General features: G+C 35.6%; 1 protein-coding gene across 6 annotated transcripts in view; it reads left to right on the forward strand.

Annotated features, from left to right (window-relative positions):
• LOC145666311 (zinc finger protein basonuclin-2-like) overlaps window positions 1-23,745 on the forward strand; it is a 586,271-nt gene that overhangs the window by 326,467 nt on the left and 236,059 nt on the right. For all 6 annotated transcript variants that reach the window (XM_081733401.1, XM_081733404.1, XM_081733405.1 and 3 more), the window contains one exon: window positions 3,597-3,699. In XM_081733401.1, coding sequence (XP_081589527.1) covers window positions 3,597-3,699 — 103 coding nt within the window. The remainder of the gene's footprint in view (window positions 1-3,596; window positions 3,700-23,745) is intronic.

Here is a 23,745-nt window from a genome sequence, read left to right on the forward strand (position 1 = left end):
TGCAATTTGGTTCGGATTCCACCTTAAAGGTCATATACTCTCGGTGCTGAAAAAATACGCTAAACTTTAATAAATATATAAACAAACAATAACCGTACAAAGCACTTAACAACTTATATATTCAGAATTGAGGTCTCGTCTCGGAAAGTGTATCTGTTCTATTGGAAGATTTTGTGTCCTCTCGGAAAGTGTATCTGTTTCTATCGAAAGATTTCTGTCCCGTCTCGGAAAGTGTATCTGTTTCTATTGGAAGATATATATGTATCGTCTCCTAAAAAATGTATTTATTTCTATTGGAAGATTTCTGCCTCGTCTCGGAAACTTTATCAGTTTCTGTTGTAAAATTTCTGTCTCGTCTCTAATCTCATCACGAAAATTGTTGTTTCTTCTCGTGGACAATCGTAGTAGGGGGGAAACAAAGACTTTTCCCTAAACCTTTTCTGCGCCTGAAGTTTGTGTTAACCAATTCTTTAAGTCGCGAGGGAACAAAAACTCATAAGATATACTGTAAAAAGCAAGCATAATAATTCGACTAGTTTTTGAGTTTAATGCCTCGTTCAGTACTGAGGCTATTATGATGCATGAATGGACCTAGATCTTAATTTGGTCTGAAGTTTGTGAGTCCGTACCTCACAGGCTCCCATTCAGGAATTGAAGCAACTCTCGTACGCCAAAAGTATGTACGCTAATCATATAGTCGCAAGGGAGTTTGGTATTGCAAATAATAACATGAAGCATGAGGACAAAAAATAAAGTATAATAATATGAATAGCAAGTGAAATGAAATGAAATTCTTAATTTTTACTTCCCACGGTTATGCCGGCTAGGCAAAAGGAAACTGTGATTATGAGAAATGAATGAAATGATTGAATAAAGAAAGTGGGAGAAAACGGAAGAACCCCGAGAAAACTCACACACATGAATTATATAACATTTATTATTCAATTTTAATAACTCATGTTAGAACTGTTCTGTTTATTTCAAACTAAATACAAGCAGTAGTATTTAAAAAGTAGTCCTAAAATGTAGTTGACAGGATTCCAAGACAACATGATACGTAATCAAATGCAGTTGAGTTAGTTTCTTTAGACGCTGCCTTAATTTAGATTTTGGGGGAATTGTTATTTTGGCAACACTAATTTCTATGGCTGGTAACACTGAAAATTCTTCAGGTTCATATGTTTGTTGTAGAATAGCATTATCTATGATTGTGGTAAGTTGCATTTCATTATATCCTTTCACTTATGAATAAGCAAGCAAAAGAAAAATTGTAAATTTTGTATTATTTTTGCTAAGTCAGACACTTAACAACTGATGACAATATTTCTGAGGATAATACTAATTTACTAACGATATTGAGTAATACAGAAACAATTGCAAATATCAACATGTTTCTTTGATATTGTATTATATTATTATTATTATTTTTCCCAGAGGTCAAAAACATCTCTTATTTATCGAGACCAAAAGGAATAAATTACAAATATTTCCTCCCGTTATGTATGGAAATGTGACAGGCCAATCTCGACGTTTTTCGTACTTGGAAACAATTACGCATCTCCCTATCTCTTTCTATTTCTGTCTTTATGTTTTTAATTAACTGTGTATGATCTGGCAACTGAAACGAGACGAAACGATACACACATGTGTACTGAAAAACAACATTACTATTACCTCTCCTCCCCGACAAGGAAAAAAAAACGAAACCAAAAAATAATTGGAAACGAAACAAAAAAAAGGTCCTGAGAATGATCGTAAAATTGAGTAAAACATTTGATCTAAAAGAAAATGAATTGATTAATGATAACAAAAGCTTTATTTCAGACTACATCAATAAACAGTTGCCATTTTTTTTTTAGTTTTTAATTTTTTTCATTTCCTTTTTCGAATACTTTTTTTTCAATTCCCCGGGAGACAAAATTGCCAATTACGTCCACGTAAGATGAAATCGATTCAAATTAAATCACATGGTATCATCCCTTCATTTTTATTATGGTTTTGTTTTCTTCTGTTTTGCTTCTCGGGAGGAGGAAAAGCAACAACATGTATGAAATTAGAAAGCATAAATTGTTTGATGAAAGCAACGCTTAAGAATAGTCCAGATTTTATTTGTGTATATTGTGGATGATTATACTGAAATATCAATTTTATATACATATTGGTATTTCGAGGTGGGTTTATAGTTTGTGGTCAAGAAAAGTTTAGATATGTTTGTGGCCAAATCCTTTCGACTATGAAATCTCGGAAACCATAAGTGCTAGAAACGAGCCGTTTTCGCTAGTCTATTCCAAATTTTGTGTAGATTTTGCCAGTTCTCACTCAAATTTTCAAGACACTGTCTTTATTTTTCTATTCCACATTTTAGGCATCGTTTTGACACTCTCTACACAGCGCTTCATTCACATATGAGCATGAATCTCCTTGTTATTCCTTACATCTGTACATGTCCCTTTACAGGCACAAGTGGAAACAAATGGCAAGAGATACCATAAAGGGGAGATTTTTCGATTACTTTTTCAATGTCTCGCACCGTTTGCAAGATTTGAGGCTACTTCCGGTTGGAGTTCTTAATTCATGTATGATCAGTGTTTTCTTTCTTCTTGCATGCAGTATGTAATAAGCAAATACATTACACACACAATTAATTATAATGTCAGTGATATATGGTGTTCATCGGGCAAAACACTCCAAACAATAAGGATTCAACTTAGAGTGGAGAAATGGTTATTCTTCGTTTTTCATTATCATTTGGCCACGAAACAAACGCCTGAGAGGTATGCAACCCCCATGTACAATTATGTTATGTTGGAATGTATAATGCGGAGGATATGATGCTTTAGTTTTTTTCTAATTTCAACACTTCCAGTGTACCTGTAAAAATGTAATAAAGAAATACTGGCCATGTTTTTTTAAAAAAATATTCAATTAAAACTGAACAATCTACAAAAAAATTGCAATCAATCAGTGAAAACGTCATTTTTCTAGAGTCTGTAGTTTCCGAAATCTCATTGTCGAAAGGATTGGCCACAAACATATAAACGTCCACAAACGTATAGTTTTAAAAAAACTCCAAAGATGGCAGCACAATTCATTTGCATTATTTTGGAAAAGGCTTATTAAAATACAAAGGCTTTGAACAATAATTAAAAACAAATAAACTTTATGAAAAAGGTCTATTTAAATATATTTTTTAAAGTGCACATATTTTAAAATATTTGTCTTTGTTAAACGTGAAATCACAAATAACCGTAAATCAAAGGTTTGAAAGGTAGTATGATAAGTTATGTACAGTCAACGACAAAAGTTCTATCCGTTTCATGAAATTAGTTTCATAATTAACTGCAGAAAAGAAGGACAATTTGAGTAGTTTTCATTAAATTGAAAAGAATGTAATAACTGTGCGTTACCACCATAGTTATTCTCAAAATATCAGTCATACCACCGTTATTCGCAAAATAAATTTTGTCAAACGGCAATAACTTTTGTCGCTGACTGTACTATTCCTAAGTATTGCAAAAGAATTTTAGATAGCTAAGACTTAGTACACCATATCTGTTTGACTTGTCAATTGATAATTTGTTTTTGTTTGGTTGTAGGCAATCCGCTGCACAATTCCTAGCTGCTCCTGCGAGTGTTTCACGCCAGGCAAGATGCAGATTCGTTACTGTGAAACTTGCAAACACGGTTGGGTTCCTCACGGTAAGAACAAACAATTTCATTTTGTTACTATTTTTATTATCACCGTTCATTCACAGGGAAAGGTCGAAAGATTGAAGGATTTGAAAAAAAAAATCTTATTTTGACAAAATTATACAATGGAATGGAATTAAATGCATCTTCAATTATGTTGATCGAAATCTTCTCAACTACTCCTGATGACATACGGAAGGATTTACCTCCGTAATTGTCAGCGACATAGTCTATCAAAAACCAAAGCACAGATTTTGGCTTGTTTTGAATCAGATCACAACTATCCATAGGATGCACAGTGTATCAAGTGGCAGTTTTATTTACTCTTATGCTTCAAATGATACACTGCGTTGCGTACGAAAGAGTTCAGTTTGTACTTCTAAAATTGGCCATGGTTATTTTAATGAAATGTCATTAATATGATGAAACGTTCCAGAAAATTGCTTCTTTACGTAACGCAAACTTGCTGTAATCAGGCAATCAGGCACACACAGAAATTTTTGTTGGGAGCGGTCCAAACTTGGGGAGGAGGGTGTAATACTATAAGCCACTACATATATGAAGTATTGAACGGGTATTATTCTGTACCTGAAAAGACGATAACTAATTGTAAAATACCTCCACCTATATTTTCCGAAAAAAAATATAATTACACAGAGAAAAAAAAACATATGTGGAGCACGTAACGTAGGTTACATGCGTAAATCCTGTATTTTTTGGACTTAACGTACGACGCATCCGGCAGCAAACGTATAACAGAAAACGTATGTTTCATAATACTGTCCGTATAAGTGTTCCATCTATATAAGTGTTTTCCGTATGACTGTATATATTTGGCAAGGATCTCATATAAAGATGGACGTAGATAACATATAGCTGACGTATGTAATATACGGAAGCCTGTTAGATGTCAAGACATCATGCAGCGACATGATGTAACATCTAAGCGGGAAAAATGCAGTGCATATGTAGCATACAGATAACGTAAAATATGTTCCATACAGATTTCCGTAGTAAACACATGGATTTCGTATATTTGTACATTATACCGCTGTCCGCATAACGGACTTTTCTCAGTGTAGATTGTTTTTATAAGAAAAAGAGTGCAGATGAAGTATAACATCAAATTTTGGAGGAGATCCGAATCCGGTGGACCCCTCGTGGGTGCGTTCCTGACTGCAATTAAATTGATTTTGCCTTTGTCTTTGTTTGTACGTATCCAAGTTAAAAAAAGAATATGTTCCCATTTCCAAATTCATATTTAACTACATTTCGTATCGTGTGTAATCCCCTTTCCTGCACCAAGGGTGACACCAGGGAGGACAAGAATTTGAAGAAAAAAAACGTTGCAGTTATATATAACTTTATTAAAGCAATATATATATAATGCGTTTTTACAAAGGAGACTGCTCATTATGTGCACGTGGAATGACTACAGTTGAATGCACTTTTTGGTCGGCAGAGCATCTTTATGACTAAAAGCAAGAAAAAATGACGTTTGAAACGCCACAACCATTCGAGTTACATTGACGTGACATTGAAAGGGATTTTTCTTAATTTTTGTCCCGAAACAAAGAAAGAAGAAAAGAAAGAAAAGTAAAAAAAAGAGAGACAAACAAATGAACGCACGAGATGCATAAATTTAGTTACACTGAAGCGAAAGCAGAATTTGCATTTGACGAATGCTATAAAAAATATGGAAGATATTATTTTTAACTATGTTACTGTAGAAAGATTTTCATTACTTAAAGAAGCAGGGAAGAAGTTAATATAACTAAGTGACAGATTACGATTCCATGAACCGGAAATCGTATAGACATTTCCGTTTTGGTTTACAACATATAAAGATTAAGCTAAGTTGACGGACGTCTGATTCTTTTCATGGCCAGTTGACGTTTTGCCCTGAAAAAATTTACGAGACATGTATTTTTGATAAAGTCCACTTACAGGTAGTATGAATGAATACGAGCTAAATACAATGTATTAAAGAATAAAGCCTTCAGATAGGGCTGTGCCGTTGATTTTGCGGCCCTGGGGCGAAAGTAAATTCGTCCCAAAGCTCTCCTGACCTTTTACTGTGGGAACTTGTATAGAAACAGGTTAGTCGTGATAAACATAGAACACAAGAAGTGTAAAACACTGGTAATGCACTAGAACATACGTCTGCGTGATTTGACATCCATTGGTGAATTACTGACTAAGATATCGTGTCCCGCGTTTTCAACAATGAATGGTTGCAACAATGGAAATAATGACTTAATCAAAATTTTGCATGGGTAATGCACTAAATAATGTTGATTTACGGTAATGTTCTAAGTTTGGTTTTATTATTGCTGTAAATAAAGTAATTATTGTGCCCCAATCTTTTTTTCGATTTTCTAATATATTTCTATTGGGCGAAGGTTGTGCCATGTAATGGTTCAGCTTCAAACCATGTTCTTTTTGTATATAGTTTAAGAGTCCTGCGAAATTAAAATATCACTAATTTTACAATAATTATGTTATATCTTCAAATAGATAAAAGATAATAATCGAAATGTGGAACAAGAGCGCGATAGACAATATTATTTTGCATGAGGTACCTTTATCACGAGTCACTTGGTAGCTTTCCGTTTGCAGCCATTTAGAAACGCGAAAATAGATGATTTTCTAAATGACTGGAAATTGAAAGCAGATAAGTGATTCGTGATAATGGTATCTCTTGTAAAATAACATTGTCTAGCGCGCTCTTGTTCCACATTTCGATTGTCTTTTATCTATATGAAGATACCACATAATTACTGTAAAATTAGCGGTATTTTAATTTCGTCGTGATGGGGCCCCTTAAGGTTCCATGATTAAGCCCCAAGGCTGGTGGAGACAGTGATAATGAAATGAATGATAGGAAACGGAACAATCCCGAGAAAACCTACCCCCACGGTGTTTGTTCACTTCAAAGCCCATTTGACGTGAGCTGGTGTCAAACCATGGACTCCATGCACCATATATGAGCGCTCTGCCACTGAGCCAACTCGAACCACGTGTTCTCCTGTTATTATTCCTCTCATACAACGGAATATGTTTTCTAACTGGTTAGAGCAGGTTAGAAAACAGCATGGGGAACAAGGTGGTAACTTCAAGCATTTACTGTGAGCTTTTGTATTGTGTAAATATTCTGATAATAAATGTAGCTACCTCGGAACAAGGTTGGGGATACCAACTTTTGGATCACAATGAAGTAAACTTATTATTATTATTATTATTATTATTATTATTATTATTATTATTATTATTATTATTATTATTATTATTATTATTATGAAGGGTCTAATTCTTCCTTCCTACGCCTCGGAGCTTGGGACGACCTTTAGTTTCACCTATGAAGTAACCCTTTAGTTTCTCATCGCTTCGTAAACTAAGGGAGTTAGGATAATAAATGCAAATAGTGAACTCTGAAATAATTAATCGCAAAGAAAATAGAAGAAATTATGGCATTCATTACGTGTTTAAACGATCTGGGATTGAACCAGTGGAGCGATGTACAGTCTTACCTGTAAACCATAATAACACCTAAAACTTGAACTTGATCTAAACTTTTACGGCAACGTAATATTTCAGTAAATTACAAAGTGTCGGTAACAAATCTGAAAATAAAAAGAAAGAAAGAAATTGCCGGGATGAGCGGTTACCGTATTCAAACGTTGGACATCCTGTCAAGAACTAGAAGCACTAGTCTACTCTTATTCTATAAGACAAAAATGAGTTCCCCCTTGTTACATGCTGTGAAGGATTATAGCTAGCCAGATAGCCACTGTTCAAGTGAGTAATGTATGGTATGCGCATCACTCCTTAGAACTCATATTTCTAGCTTTGTATACCGGAATTCTCTCCCTCTTAATCCAAGAGGCTCCCAATTGTCTCATAATACTATGTCTATGTTGAATATATTGTACCACTACCGGTAGTTTGTTTTTTGAAATTTCATGTTCCTTTTCAGTACTGAGAATATATGAGAGGTGGACCGAGTGGCATATGTAAAAGGAGTGGCATTGAACAAGATACTATAAAAAAGAAACATTTACCATAATCACTGCGGAATTAAAATACCGCTAATTTTACAGTATCTATATGATATCTTTAAATAGATCAAAGATAATCGAAATGTGAAACAAAAGCGCGCTAGATAATATTGTTTTGCATGAGGTACCGTTATCAGAGTCACCTAGTAGCTTTCCGTTTGCAGCCAAAACGCAAAAATAAATGCGGATTTTCTAAATGGCTGGAAATCGAAACCAGATAAGTGAGTTGTGATAACGATATCACATATTAAATAATATTGTCTAGCGAACTCTTGTTCCACATTTCTTTTATCTATTTGAAGATATAACATACTTACTGTAATATTAGCGGTATTTTAATTTCGCCATGATGGAGACTCTTAAGTTGTGTTTGTAAAAATTCTAAACCATTATGATCTTGGGAGCTTGATGTCCCTTCCTGATGAAATTCTATGTGCGCTACTGCGTGGACCTAGAGTAAAGCAGAATCCGAACCACCGTAATGCTGTTCCATTGGGAATCAAACCTAGGACCACTTGTACTGAAGGCATGTATAGTATCTATTAAATTGGTGGCAGTTGTATTACCGATAGTCGAACTTGGGACTGTGTTCGATAGTAATACTGCTACACTCGAGCACCAAAGAAGAAATTAAGAAGAACATTTTAAAAAAGATGTAACTTTATGCAATCCAGATTTTGCCGGTGGCGGATAAAAAGGAGGAAGCAAAAGAAAGGGAAATCGCAATGAATCATGCAAATTTATTCATGGATATAAGAGTTAAAAAAAAAAACTTATGAAAACCTGAAGTACCAGGCTAAAAATAGAGGAAAAAAAAAGAGTTCAAAAACATATCAATAACTCAAAGAAGTTTGGCAGTTCATTACACCGTTTTCCGCGAGTAGGGAGCCAACCTCACTACTTGCTGACCACGAGAAAAAAGCGGAATGTAAAATAGGTGTAGGTTGAGGAGGAGGGGGGGCCTTAGAATGGTTATGTGTGTGCGGAGTGATTTCTCTCCACTCTATCCCCCGTATCTTGATCCGTTTTTCCATCCTCTGCCTTTTATATCCAGCAGGATCGAGCGTCTTTTTTTCTCTTTTTATTTATTTTCCAGAAGCGTATTTGACATTGATCACCCTTCCCTAAGGAGCACTTTCCCTTCACATATCTTCTGGATGAAGTATGTACTTCAAAAGATCAAATAAAATAAGAATGAAGAGGGAGAGGGAGAAGAAGATTGAGATATGTTGTGCACATTTTTTGCTTCTCAAACACATTTACGAGAACTGAAAAGAGGTACTTGTGTTAATAAAAACTCTTTTTCTGCACATTCTTTTAAATACTATAGGTATATGTGATTTTCGGTATTGTGAACTTCCTTTATAATAGTAACTTTAAAAGGTAAAGGGGACCTTAATTCGCGACAGACTATAAGAGTCCCAAAAGGGTCATGTTCTGCGTTGTAGTTATGAGGGCATTTCCAAAATTTTCCGGTCTGATACTGGTAACAAACCCTTCATGACATCTACGAAAGAAATCAAGTATCAGTTTTACCTGTGTTGCTGTGGGCTGTCTAGAAACAGAAGAAACCATAAGTTATATAACCTTTCTTAACGTCACATCTTTATCCTCAGGGTAGGCCGGGTACTTCAAATTAGTCCTAGAAGCGACAGTCATATTAGCGACACGAACTGTTATCTGTCCTATGAGCGACCTATTCATTTACATTGGAATGATGGAAGATGATATGATTCCCTCTCGTAAATTATGTTTGCTTCAGGCGTTATTAGCGTTCGAACAACCTTGCTATAAAAAATGTATGTGCCGATCATACTGTTCGTCAAATATATTTCCCTTTTACTGTAGGTGCAAATAAAACTTATCTCAATTTTAAGTTAGATTTGACATAAAACATATCAAATAACTTAATGATACAACAGGGGTATTTCAATGAAAAGTATATTCCCATGTAATTAATTATTGAAAATCCAATTGTAACATCCTCCTCCTTCAAAACTCTGCTTTCTGTACTTAATCTAACTCAAATATAATTACTCACTAAGCAAAGCAATATATTTTGTTTTGGAAAGCTTAAACGTGTAACAGTTTCGCAAATTATCGACTTTTTAGACTTTCAAAAACTATAAATAAAATGAAAAAAAAAATAAATAATAAAAGACAGCTTTGAGATCCCTTACATCTGATAGGCTATGCCTAACAAATTTCACCAATTACAATGCAGTGCACTTTAAACAATCCAAACGATAAACAAACTCTTTAAATTACCTTCCCCTTTTGAAAGCTGTCAAAACGTAAACTAATTGCTTAATTCGCCTTCCCCTTATTTTGAGTAATACATAAAAGCTTGTTGTAGAGCAATCTGATGTAATCCCTTATAGCTAGATGAAGTGTTAAGTCCTGTGAGAGATGAACGAATCGGTGACTTATAGGCTAGTTAACAGATCGAATCGGTCGCTCATTAGGTCAGTTAAAAGTTCCTGTCGCACATAAGACTGTCGCAAGTAGGACATCATCGGGTACTTCAACTAGTCTTTTTATAATTCAAAAAAAAAAAAAGAAAGAAAGAAAGAAAAAAAGAAAAGAAAAGAAAGAAAGAAAGAGATATTTTGTGGAACCTTAAACAAAAAATATCAGTTTTCGTCATTTTTCACTACTTCTGTAAGATGTTGCTGAAAAAATGTTAGGTACAACAGAATATGAAAATTGGGATTTTCGGATTAGAATTAGGAATTAGATTTGTGATCTTTTGGCATTTATAGCCATGTTAGCCCGTCACGTATAAGCAATGATGTCCATTAGCGATTACACGACCTCGGAAAGTGAGAAACTTCCGAATACGAGATTAGTAAATTACCGATCAGCTAACAACACTAGCGACAAACAATTAAATAACAATTAAAACTTTTTTTTATTGAAATGAGCACATTATTTTTAGAATTGCGGCTTGTATTGTACTTCTAAAAAAAATACAAAAAATTAGGAATAGGAAATTGATGTTTAGAGTATGTAAACTTCTTGTTACAGCACAAAGTTCTACATCTGTTGATGCCTTGTAATTCTGCAACCCACATAACCTCTCTGTTACGCGTGATATATAACTTCCATGTCATGCTTTCCTAAGTACCTTGGATAAAACGGCGACACAACTAAGTTATTTGTTTCCGAGATATAATATATATATAGTCACTCAAGTATACACCGTTTTTTCTTTTCTTTTTTCTTAAATTAAGAATTAATTCTATGTCGCGCAAGCACGTCACTCATTCAAAAAATATAGAATCGTTACTGTTCTAGCGGGGCACGTGGCTCGGTGGTAGAGCCCTTACCTCTAGTGCGTGGGGTCCTTGGTTCGATCCACGGCCAAGTAACTTTGTGGTCGACAACATCGTCTCCGTGGGTTTTCTCGGGGTACTCCTGCTGCGAAAGTTTATTACAGTGTTAAGTAATTTCTGAGCGTTAAAATTATATGAATTGCTTTCTGACCACTTTTTGGCCACGAAGTTGAGCTTCGCGGGAGACCGGGTACGACTACCGGCGGGAGATCATGTGGTTTGAATCCCACGTTAAGCTGTACGTTCATGTCTCATATAACCTCGCTGCTAAAAGGGACGGTAAACTCAAATTAAGTCACAATTGTACTTAGGATTTGTATTTGAATCGAAAACTAACTTGGCACAAGTGCTAACAACAAGAAAAAAAATTCATGTCACCTGAATGGAATCATTTATGCTTTGTGAAAATTTTGAAAGCTCTTTCGCGCCTCAGGATACACGTTTTAGTCCAAGTGTAATATAAAAACTAAACCGACTCTACGTTCAAAATTCTCAGTGGATTTGAGAATTTACGTAAAAATGATGAAAAACGAGTGGAAGCTTTCGAAATGTAGGTGTGGAGAAGAATTGAGAGAATTAGTTGGGTCGAGCGAAAAACGAATGAGAGTGTGATAGAAGTGGTGGGGGAGAAAAGAACACTTTTAGATATTGAGAAGAGGAAGAGAAATTAGTGGGGACATTGACAAGGAACCGTATCATGAGGGACGTGCTAGAGGATATGGTGGCAAGAAAGAGAGGGAGGGGCGAAAAAGATTACAATTAATGGATTATATCAAAACACAAGAATCGTACGTCAAGACGAAAAAGTTAGTTGAAGACCGTGACGCATAGAAGCTTTTCAGTTGCTGCAAGTGACCTGCCAATAATGGTAGAATACCTATGACGATCATCATCATCATGTGCACAGGACAAAGAAACAAACAAATGTACAAACATTCAGCTATAATAATATTTATATTTATCCATATATTCGAAAGGTTGCATATGTCTTTGTAATGGCCATAAGCGTCTGCAGGGAAGACGATAGACCATCTAGAGGAAAAAAAATACAATATAAATGGATGAGCAATATGTAATGAATGTATGATTATCTTGCGATGTTCATTTATTTGAATCGTGACGCACGAAGCTATAGACCAACCAAACACCCTGTGGCGTATCTAATTGAAGTTGTTTCATTGCAAATGCGGAAAGACATTCTGCAATTATTTTCTCGTCTTTCTCGCCGTCACCACCACTACTACCGTTTGCTTGGCAAAAGACAAAGCATATTCATATGTATGCCTCTATAATATTCACAAAGGACAATTACTCAAGGGAAAATGTTACGTCTTTTTTTTTTTAATTTTATTTTAAACAAAGTAGCTGGGATATGAGACGAGACAAAATATTTTTTGTAAAAAAAATATACATATGTAATGTTAAAACAACAAAAATAAAAGTTATCCCTTTTTTAACAATAGGCTCCAACAAAGCGAGTCTTGTTGAAATATACCCATTAAATAAATTATTATATTCTTTGTTTAGAATTTAAGGTGTTACGTAAAATTTTAAAAATACTGACAGTATATATATTTTTTAAATCAGTAGAATGGAGGAACTCTATTTTTAAAAAATCTAAATATGAACGAAAAACTATATCCTTAAAAGCAAAAAAAAAAAAAAAAGTATTTAATCTAAAAATGCAAGGATTGTAACGAAATAAAAAAAGTCTGAAATATTTAGAAAATGAAATTAAGTTTTTTCTTAAATTTAACAATCTGGTGGACTCTTGGCAGTTTTTGAATCCAACTTCACTGTCGGTTGGAGCTAGTAGAAAGTGTCGATTGATTGAACTATAATGATTGATCGATTGGTTTGACCTATATTGACTGATTGGGTGTATGATATAATGATTGGTTGATTGATTGGCTGGGCGTGTATTGACTGTACTACGATATAATGATTGGTTAATTGGTTGAACTATAATGATTGACTGATTGACTAGGCTTGTGTTGACTGATTGCACGCACAATATAATGACTGGTTGATTGATTGGACTATAATGATTATTGATTGTACATATATTTATTTATTTGTTGCATTTGGATTGATTGGATTGGATTTGAGTTTAGCGTATCAATCAGCAGCAAGGCTATATGAGACCTGGGCCTACAGCTTAACGTGGGACCCTAACCACATGAATTCCCACCGAGAATCAAACCCAGGTCTCCACGAGGTAGCTCCTAATGATTGATTGATTTGGAATTAACAATGATTGATTGATTTCTACGTATGTTCATCGTAAGCAACGGAACTATGTAGGATGAGACGTACAACTTAAACTGGTATCGAAAGCACTGGAATGTCCCACCGGGAATCCAACCAGGGCCGTCATACACTAAAGGCACACGCTCTAGTCACTTGTTACTAGAATGCTGAACAGTGTAACGGGAACGGGTTTCTGTGTGTGTATACACCATCGAATACCTCTGAGTTGATATTATTTCCAAATAAGGACGAAGGAGAACTGTATGTCACACTGAGTGGTGTCTGAGTCGTTACGCTGACAATTTTGAGGCAAAACTCGCAGTAGGTTCCATTTCCACCTAAGAACATGGGCGATTTAACTGCCCTTAAAGTTTTTACGTTGGCTCAGCGGTAGAGCGTCTACCTCTGGTGCGTGGAGTCTCTGGTTCGATCCTCATCTAAGTTAGTTTGAGGTGGACAACATCATGTCCGTGGGCCTCCTACATTGTTATTCCACCAATTATCTTGCTTTAACCGCCCGTCTCCCTTAGCCTAAAAGAGATATAATCGTGGGACGTTAAACTGAAAGTCTTCATTTCATTTCATTTTCGTTTTGTATCTCGTCACGAAGAAAGTGTCTCGGTCTTGTCTCGTGAAAGTCAAAAACTTCAATTTCCTTCTTCGTGCCCTCAAGTCCTGGAACCCCCTTTTCATTGAGGTCTATAGAGATTCGGGATCCAGAAACGTATTTATCCCGGGACCGGGGGCCTAAGCCCCCAAGTTTTTGAGTAACAAACATAATTTAAGCTTAACTTATATATTTTTGAAAGTTTATAGTAAAATCATAATATACCTACCTATCATAGGCTGGTTTCTGGTTGCTCTTCCCCCCAATTTTTACATTCTAGGTCCGCCACTGTCAGAGTTTAGTTTATTCCTAATCTTCATCCTGATTTTATCGAATTTGACAAAACTGTTTTTGTTTCAATGAAATATGTTAATTGCAGAGAAGAAACTATTAATGATAGACAGATACTGCTATTCGTCTATGGGCTTACATAACCTTAAAGTAATTTCGTTGTGGATCTGCATGTGTATAGCGATTGTGTAGGTGGAATATTTTTTCCCTATTATAGTGCTGACGCTTCTTGGTTATATAAGCAAACGAATTAAACAAGGCAATTTCTCTGTAAACTACAACTAGTGCAGATAAACATAAAAATATAACACTCATAAACATATATAAAGCAAGAATTGTACTCAGTAATTAGTTGGGGAAGAGAAACAGAGTTTATACATATATAATTATAAATGTTGACGTAATCGGAGTGGAATTAATTATTAGTAAATCATTAAAAATAAGAGGAAAACGCGTCGCTCGGCTTCTTAACATGTGCCGAGGGGTTATCTGTGGAAGACCTGAAATGTTAATAGTGATTTATGCTTTGGTGACAGTTAACGACTTCGGAAAGGCATGATCTATGACAACGAAATATGTTTTCTAAATGAGAGACGAAACGTCGTTAACACTCAAATAAATAAAGAAATAAAACTATTTGCGAGTCATTTGCTTGTTGTGTTGTTTATAATAAAACGTTTGTCTTTATTAGTTAAAATTATGATTTTTTACTTATCATTTTTTTTAGAAAAATATATAAGATAAAAATACTTTTTTATTTATTTATTTCTCTCATGTGACAAGTGTCCATTTATCAGCGGAAGGATAGCTGGACTATTTATATAATCTAAAACGTCTTTTACTATCAATTCTCTTTGAAACAGCTGACCACCAGACCGAGTTTATCTTTTGTGCTATATTTTCTTGTAGGATTTTTGCAAAAAGCAGCTCCGCTTATTACTTTTGCGATTATATAGCTTACTAGCAGAATACCCGTTCTCACACGGGAAGAACACGCTTCATTTTGGATATAAATGGGACCAAAACTGTCACCAATCAATTTAAGAACCCCAAAAACTATGAATTTGACACTAATATAGGTCATTTTGGATTATTTTTACGTCACCCACCCACCCCGCTTTAGGACTGCTAATAGGGTTTGAATTTGACTTTAAACGGCATCGGAAGCATCACTGTTTATCTCAGTGATTCCAAAAATTATGGATTCGAACTAATGTTGGTCGTTTTTGATCATTTTATATTTCTCCACCCAACCCCTTTCCCAAGTTGCACCTTCAAAATGAAATGATAAAAACTATCCCAGGCCTGAACCTCATCAATGTTGAAAATTTGATCGAGATCGGTCGGGTGGTTCAAGAATTATTAAGTCACTTTCATCTTTATTTATATAGATTTCAAGATGAATAGTAAATTTCTCTTAGGCTTTAGCAATGCAATCATCAAATAGCTTAAGAGGAGACCTGAAGTGTCCTCTCCAAAATTATATATCTTAAGTCACATCCTTCCCACTTGGATATCTGCGGGTAATAAATCAAGAGCAGTTATTATAGATACAGTAAAATCCTGCTAACTCACTTCCCGATATATCGACATTCCGAATAACCCAAAGATAACCTTCTTAAAATCGCTAAATGATTTCCCAAGGTGAAGTAGAATGTTATTTTTGATATAATATGTTGGTACAGTGTAAAATCTCTGACATCGTCTATATGGTGAAAATATATAGGATATTTGAATTATTGTATTATTGTAATTCCAATCCCTATTTATCCATATGAATGTCCATATGGTTTCCTGTTTTTTTCAGGATCTATCTAAGAATCAAATTTTACAACTGTAATAAGTCTGGCCTGAATTTTTGAGTGATTACTTCGATCCAGAATCACAATAATTAATAACGTTTGGAGTCAGTGCTGATTGTCCAATAAAAAGTGAACCATCTGACCATCCATAGCCTTTTTATAGACTGCAGAGCGATGGTGTTCAGTTTAGCATCTAGCTTTTATTACTATTTATAAATAAAATTAAACTCTGCATTAAGCTTCAGAAATCCCTATAATAATATATGAGGTTATTCTTTGTGTAATGATTTACTCACAAAGAAACCACGAAACTTTCGAAGTTGCCAACACTGGGGACTAACAATCATGTATGAACACATATATAAAAGGAGACATTGTAAATGCATAATTTTTCTGTTGAAATATTGACATGAGCCTTTTTCGACAGTCATCTGTTCTTTTCAATACTTGACGGCCATCACGGAGGTCACGGCTGAAGTCGAGGATATATGACGTCACCATGACCTCTCCCCTCCTCCCCCAATCTGACATGGATGAGATGTCCAAAGGAAGGATGAATGGGGAAAAGTCGGCGCCATGTGTGTTACAACTCAGTCATCATTGTAACAATAAAAAGTTTCAACAATAGATACCTGTAGCCGTCAGGTGGTGAAGTTGTGGAGCTGTCTTGTTGTAACGAAATGCCAACTTTATTATAGAAAACCATCTCCCTCTTGCCTTATGTGTGTGTGTACTAAATAAATTGGCATTGCCTTCACTATTACTTCTTGCATTGTTGTTATTACCATGTGAAAGGGAAAATACTTAAACACTTTTCTTTTCCGATAAATATGTTGCAACCCTGCTCTTATTTGATACACTCTGGATATATTTCATTGTTTATGAGTCAGCCATGATTCGGAGGTCTGGCACACATGAAAGATTTCGTGTTCATCATTCCTTGGATAAATTACCTATGATGAAAAGAATGTCTTATTTTTAAACAAATACAGTTACTGAGTAGTGTTACCCATCACACGAGACATTTCTCGTCTCGAAAACAACTAGAGTCGATACGAGATGTACCTTTTTAAATTCGAGACGAGACGAGACGAGACGAAACGAGAAAAATGAGATAACATATCTTTCATGAGTTCCATGGGTAACACTAATTCACCCAAGTCTTAGACCTCAAACACAGTTTTAGTGTTACATTATTCGTAGCGTAAGAACTATAAATTGATGAAGTAATTATACGAACACAATAAAGAGTATTTATCAACATTTAAAGATACGTAAGATATTACACAATATACTCTAATAATATGGTTTGGCGTCCCGTTCAGCAGCAGAGCTATATAAGACATGTACCTACAGCTTAAACGTGGGATCCGAATAAATTCAGTCCCCGCCGAGAATCTAACCCGGGTCTCCCCCACCGAAGACGATTTACGAACCATATAGTCATTAGGGAGTTCTTGAATGTTGTTATATCACGCCCTTCGTGAATCTCTCGTGACACAGGATTCTGATCACTTCTAGATTAAATTAAGAAGAAAAAATGTAAAATGTCTTGTCTCATGGTCAGTACACTCTGAAATCTTCGCATCACGGTTATATCTATAAATATTACATTTAACATTGTTTTGGCCGTTAGTTTGAATAAAGCATAATAAATTCAAACCAATGATGGTTACAAAATTGCTGGTAGATTACAAGAAATCCATCTACACGATGTTATCCACCTCAGGTTTTCACAATGCAGAATCCAATCGTATCCCAGAGGTGGACATTTAGTTACTAGAAACCAATTTAGTCAGAAATCAGTCATGACGCACATTTAAATAAATTATCCGAATATTTGTCTGGTGAGAGTGATGGGAAAAGGTGGAGAATCCTTGGTTAAGAGGCTTCATCCCGGCGAAATTAAAATACCGCTAATTTTACAGTAATTATGTGATATCTTCAAATAGATAAAAAGATAATCGAAATGTGGAACAAGAGCGCCCTAGACAATATTATTTTACATGAGATACCGCTATCACGACTCACTTATCTGCTTTCGATTTCGTGCCATTTTGAAAATCGGCGTTTATTTTCGTGTTTCTAAACGGCTGAAAACAGAAAGCCACTAGGTGACTTGTGATAACGGTATCTCATGTAAAATGATACTGTCTAGGGCGCTCTTGTTCCACATTTCGAATATCTTTTATCTATTGGGAGATATCACTTAATTACTGTAAAATTAGCGGTATTTTAATTTCGCCGAGATGAGGCCTCTTAAGATGGTGAGTAGCGGAATTCGAATCCGTGATCTTTCAAATCGGAGCGAGGATGGTAATCATTTCCTGCGTGTGGTGGACAAAATCGCACGTAAGGCTATAACTCAATCTCACCAACGTCAGACTTCTGGATCATCATACCCCTACTTCAATGGTTTAGTGGCCTGTCTAGCTACGTTAAGATAAATGAGCTAGAACCTCTCTTCGGACATACACGTTTTTCATGATTGGCATTTAGAGTCATGTATTCGCAAAGGAAGGAATCGTCTGTAAACAGAAAAAAATATTATTGCCAGTTGGGAAAGGACAAGAAATATGTTGAAACATCCAGGCAGAGCATAATTAATGTTTTAGTGATAATGGTTTGATATGCTTCTAACATAACATACTTCTTTTCTTTGTGTTCTTCTACAGCGTACGTGATTGACTATGATCTGTAACTACAGTGTCTATAATTGGCTATGATCTATAACTATAGTACAGTACTCATAATTGGCTAAAATCTAATACTTTAGTCCACATGCTTGAGTAGATTTATAGCTACAGTAACCACGTTTGGCTATGATCTATAACTTTAATGCCTTAATTGGCTATGATCTATAACTACAGTTCCCATGATTAGCGGTCATCTACAACTAGAGTTCCCATAATTGGCTATGATCTGTAACTACAGTGCCCATGATTGGCTAAGATCTATAACTTCAATGCCAATGATTGACAATGATCTGTAACTATAATGTCTATAATTTTTACTACACAATGTATAATCTTTAACTATAGTACCCTTGATTGATTAAAGTCTATAACTACAGTTACCATGCTTGGCATTGGTCTGTAACTACATTGCCCATGATTGGTTAAGATCTATAACTTCAATGTTCATGATTGACTATGATCTATAGCTACAGTTCCTATAATTGGCTATGATCTATAAGTACAATGCCTATGATTCACTATGTTCTGTAACTACAGTCTCTATAATTGGTTAAAATCTATAACTACAGTTACCATGATTGGCTATGATCTATAATTCGGTTGCAATACGTACGTAGTGAGATACCTGAACTAAACTCCCCGGAAGCCTAAAACAGTAATGTTACATGTGCACATTCTTGAAGCAATACTCAATCAATGGTTCTATTAGTTTCAAGAAGTTCAGCAACATATTTTGCCCTGAAACAAATTTCTCAAGACTTGGGAGGGGAAAAAAAAAGTCAGGGGAATTTTATGTGCTCATTAAGCTTGCAAAACCCTCTGTTTAGAGACATTAGTAATTGTTAGTTGTCGCTTTCGTCATTTGCATTTTATTTCGCTAGGGCTTGTTCAGTTAGTTTCTTGTTCCAGCCGCCTGAGGGCTCTGGCATCGGGAAATGATGATATTCTCGTAAAGTATGTGGTGGCCTGGTTGCTGCAATGATAAAATATTATGCTACAATTATAGAGGAATATGTTCTCTTTTTTTTTTAATATTTGCCATCTTCTTGTTGTGGTATCCCTGTTGGTCTGACAGGCATATAAATGCATTCGTTATTCTTGCTGTCACCCTGTTTTCTGATTTCAATCTTTAATTATTGCTTTTTTTTTTAATTCTCTATGCGGAAGCTCTTTTTCTTGCATTTTAGAGAAAGCCATAACGGCTAGAGTGCACTGACCATTTGGAGTTAGTTCTTTACATAAGAAATAAAAAAAAAGAAGTAAAGTCCTCCCATATGTATAATAACACATGTCAACAGGGAGATGTCCAGTCGATATGTTGATAGTGCTATCATTATTGATATCATCTATTTAAAACATATCGTACAATGTTATTAGAGTCAAACGAAAAAAAAAGTCCAAAGATGATATTCAAACCTAATTCATATATCGCATTTAGCTGAACAAACTGATATGAGTGAATGTACGAGGTGTGATCAAAAAGTACAGTGAATGTAGTTGCACAGTGCCATCTATCGGTGTTATATCCATTTAAACTACGTAGTAAGCCCGGTAGCTTAAACCTTTGGTACAGCCAAGGTCGAGTTTGAACGAGTTGGGACATGTTATAGTGCTGCCAAAATGTCTTGAACCGTGGAAAAAAGCGAATTAAAAGTTCACACCCTCGACACACTCACGCGTTGAGCCAATGATGGTTCAGCTGTTGCTAAGAGCCTTAGCGAATAGCAGCGTTCGGAACGGAAGACTAGGTATCAAGTCAATCTGGTATATCTATAGTTGGGTTCCCAGAGGCAGAAGAGTGAGGACGTGTTAAAAGTGTCTGTCGCACGCCAACATTAAGTTTTGTTTTTAAGTTGCAAAAAAATGGTCAAAGAAGCTGACGAAGTGTCAAAATCTGTGTAAAGCGACGAAGCGGTGGTATTGAAGATTGTTGACAAGTGGTACGAGCTATTCAAAAGCGGCAAGGAGTCGGTTGAGAACGAGCAACGATCGAGACGTCTTTTTTTGACGTCAAAAACAGATGAAAATGTGCAAAAAAAAAAAAAAAAAAAAAAAGAACAAATGATTTTTGTTGAAACAGGCGAATGACTATTCAAGAGCTTTCCGAAGAACTAAACATCTCGTCTGGGTCTGTGAAAAGCGTTTTAACCGCCGATTATATGGGCAAATAGCTTCCTTCTTCACCACGAAAACGCGCCGTGTTGCACGTTGCTTTTGATCCGCAAGTTTTGGGCCGAAAAAATATTCGTCTGTGCAGATTCGCTGTGTTTACCAGATATAGCACCATGCGACTTCTGTTTTTTTTTTTTTCCAAACATTAAAACCCGTGCTTAAAGGAAACCGTTTTGACACCATTCCCAACATTGAGAGGGACACGGCACAGCAGCTGAACGCCCTTCCGAAACAAGGCTTCCAGAAATGCTTCCAGTCATGGATTGAACGTAAGGGTTAGTGCATTTCTAGCCAAGGACAGTACTTTGAAGGAGATTAAATCCAATTCCGTGTAAGCTTATTGCTTTGTTTGTAATAAAATTATTCGCTTTATTTTTTGATTACACCTCGTATATCGTCATGCGCAGTTTTTGACAAAAATCGAAAATAAAACCTACATGTAACTCTAATAATTGTTTGTGAGCCGTAATCACGCCATCTACTAAGATGAAACTGATAATAAAGAATACACTAACCAAACTTTACATTATCACAGTATACAGTATTCTATGGTTAACGAGTGTAACTCAAAATTTTGATTAACTCTTGAATTATAAGTCTTGTAAGTATAATATTGTGCAAAGATTAGACCTGCGTTAATTAGTAGATCACATCGTGCTGATCAAAACGAGATGTTGAGGATAAATTCTCATGCGTCGTTCACGCCCGTATCCAAGGGGGGTCTAAGGGGGCGGGCTCTCCTAAATTTTTACTGTCTCCCCTAAAATTTTCACGATAGGCTTGCAAATGAACTATAATATGCTGATGAACTATAATTTAGTTGGATCGGTCCTACCTTTTCTACATTTTTAGACTGGCTGCCGGCCTGGCGTGGTTTTGAGACAAAATGGAGAATATCTTATAGTGCTAAAATATACATCACTCCTCGCCAGTACTAATTGGTAGTTGCTATTTCGTTAAGGCAAGAAAATGATGGTGAAAGAATTGGTGGAATGAAAGTATGGGAGAAAACGGAAGTACTCCAACAAAAAAACCTACGGACATGATGTTGTCCACTACAGACTTACTTGGCCGAGGAAAGAACCAAGGACCCATGCACCAGAGGTAAACGCTCTACCACTGAGCTATCATGCTTCCCTCGTACACAACTACAATCTGAGGCTTACTGCCAGTATTAAAACTAGAATCTGAAGGTTAATGTGAAAATAACATTAGCATTTGAATGTTAAGGTCCAAATATACAGGGTTTTGAGAATAGAAGATCTGGTTTAATACGAAATTAGAACCTGAAGACAGTGATGGTTTCAGAAGATTTCTCCCGGGGGGAACAGGATTTCAAGACACACAGGGTTAAGTTGTACGGAGAAAATACTGGTAATTCTTATTGAGCACAATCGGAGATATACCCCGGGGATAAATTCGTAGTTTTGGGGGAAGGAAAATTTCTTCCCGAACCACTCCCTGAATTCAACAATTCTTGAAGGTAACTCATAGAGTAAAGCAGAAGCGGATCTAGAATTTGGAAACTGGGGGAGGGGGCAGCCAGAATCCTGACTGTGGTAGGTATATCATAAGATTACTATCAACTTCCAAAAAATATGTAAATAATAGCTTAAATTATTTTTGTCACTAAAAATAAACTGGGGGGCAAGGCCCCTCGGCCCCGGGCTGGATCCGCCACTGGAGTAAAGGATAATCAAGATTGAAGTCTGAGAGAGTTTGAAAATGTAAACTCTCTCTCTCTCTGAACATAATCAGATTTCTAACTTATGTAATTCTTGCAAAGTGCAACAGCAGTGCTCTATAAGAGAATCGAATGCAGAACAGATTTGAGTTTCGAGGGAGTGTATTATTCCTAAACTCAAAAGACCACACCCGGCGTCTATCGTTCATGGTTTAATTGAATACAAAGAACAAACAGATTGTAAATATGAGAAGCGATCTTGTTTCGGTGATGTAACTGTGTCATTGCACTGGACTTAATAAATCGACACAAGAGTCATAAAATGCATATGAAGTCTCGCTTTTAAGATATCCCCTGAAGGGATATGAAATCAAACGCTTTATATTCCAACTTCCTTTTTAAGTTGTTGTCATACTTCTTAATGCGAAATATTTACGCTTTATATATATTGGGTGTGTCGTGTTCATGTACAAGGAAGTTTATTTAATTTTTTATCAAAAGTGAAAAGTATATTCTGATAGACTTAAGAACTATTGTGAAGGGTTAGTTACCCCAAACATACACAAAGAAACACTAAATACTTTACAAGTGTAATATTTCATACTACGTTTAAGTACCATGAACTTTGGATTGTCCATTAACCAGATGCTGTGTTAGTTTGTAATGAAGGGCAGGGCAGGTCATACCGAAATGTCCAAAGGCATTGACCTTACCTTGGAGGTTGCTAGTTGACATCTGCAAATAATTCTTCCCATATTATCATATTTTAGATACTTTTGCTGCTAACTCAAGAGAAATTCTCGTGTCTGTTTCTATATTTGTTTAAGGAAATTGGATTATAAAAATTTTATCTGGGACTTTCTGCAGTGAACTAAATTCTTTGTCAGTGCAACCCACGAAGATGGAGCAATGTCAGCGTGCTGATACGTGGTCATCACTTAGGCTACCCATGATTTTATTTCAGCTTTTCTAAATTGAAGTACGATACTTTTTAATGTAAATCCCTTCTTACATGACTATATTGAGGCTATACCAATTAAAAAAAAAACTCTGCTACAACAATAAAGAGAAACACGCGAAACTTGCATGTATGAGAGACATAGAAATCGTTAAAGTCGCCGTTACCCGTTAAGATATTAATGAATTTACTCCGTTAACAA

This window comes from Thermobia domestica, chromosome 12 (assembly GCF_964235325.1).
Source record: "Thermobia domestica chromosome 12, izTheDome1.hap1.1, whole genome shotgun sequence".
NCBI lineage: Eukaryota > Metazoa > Arthropoda > Insecta > Zygentoma > Lepismatidae > Thermobia > Thermobia domestica.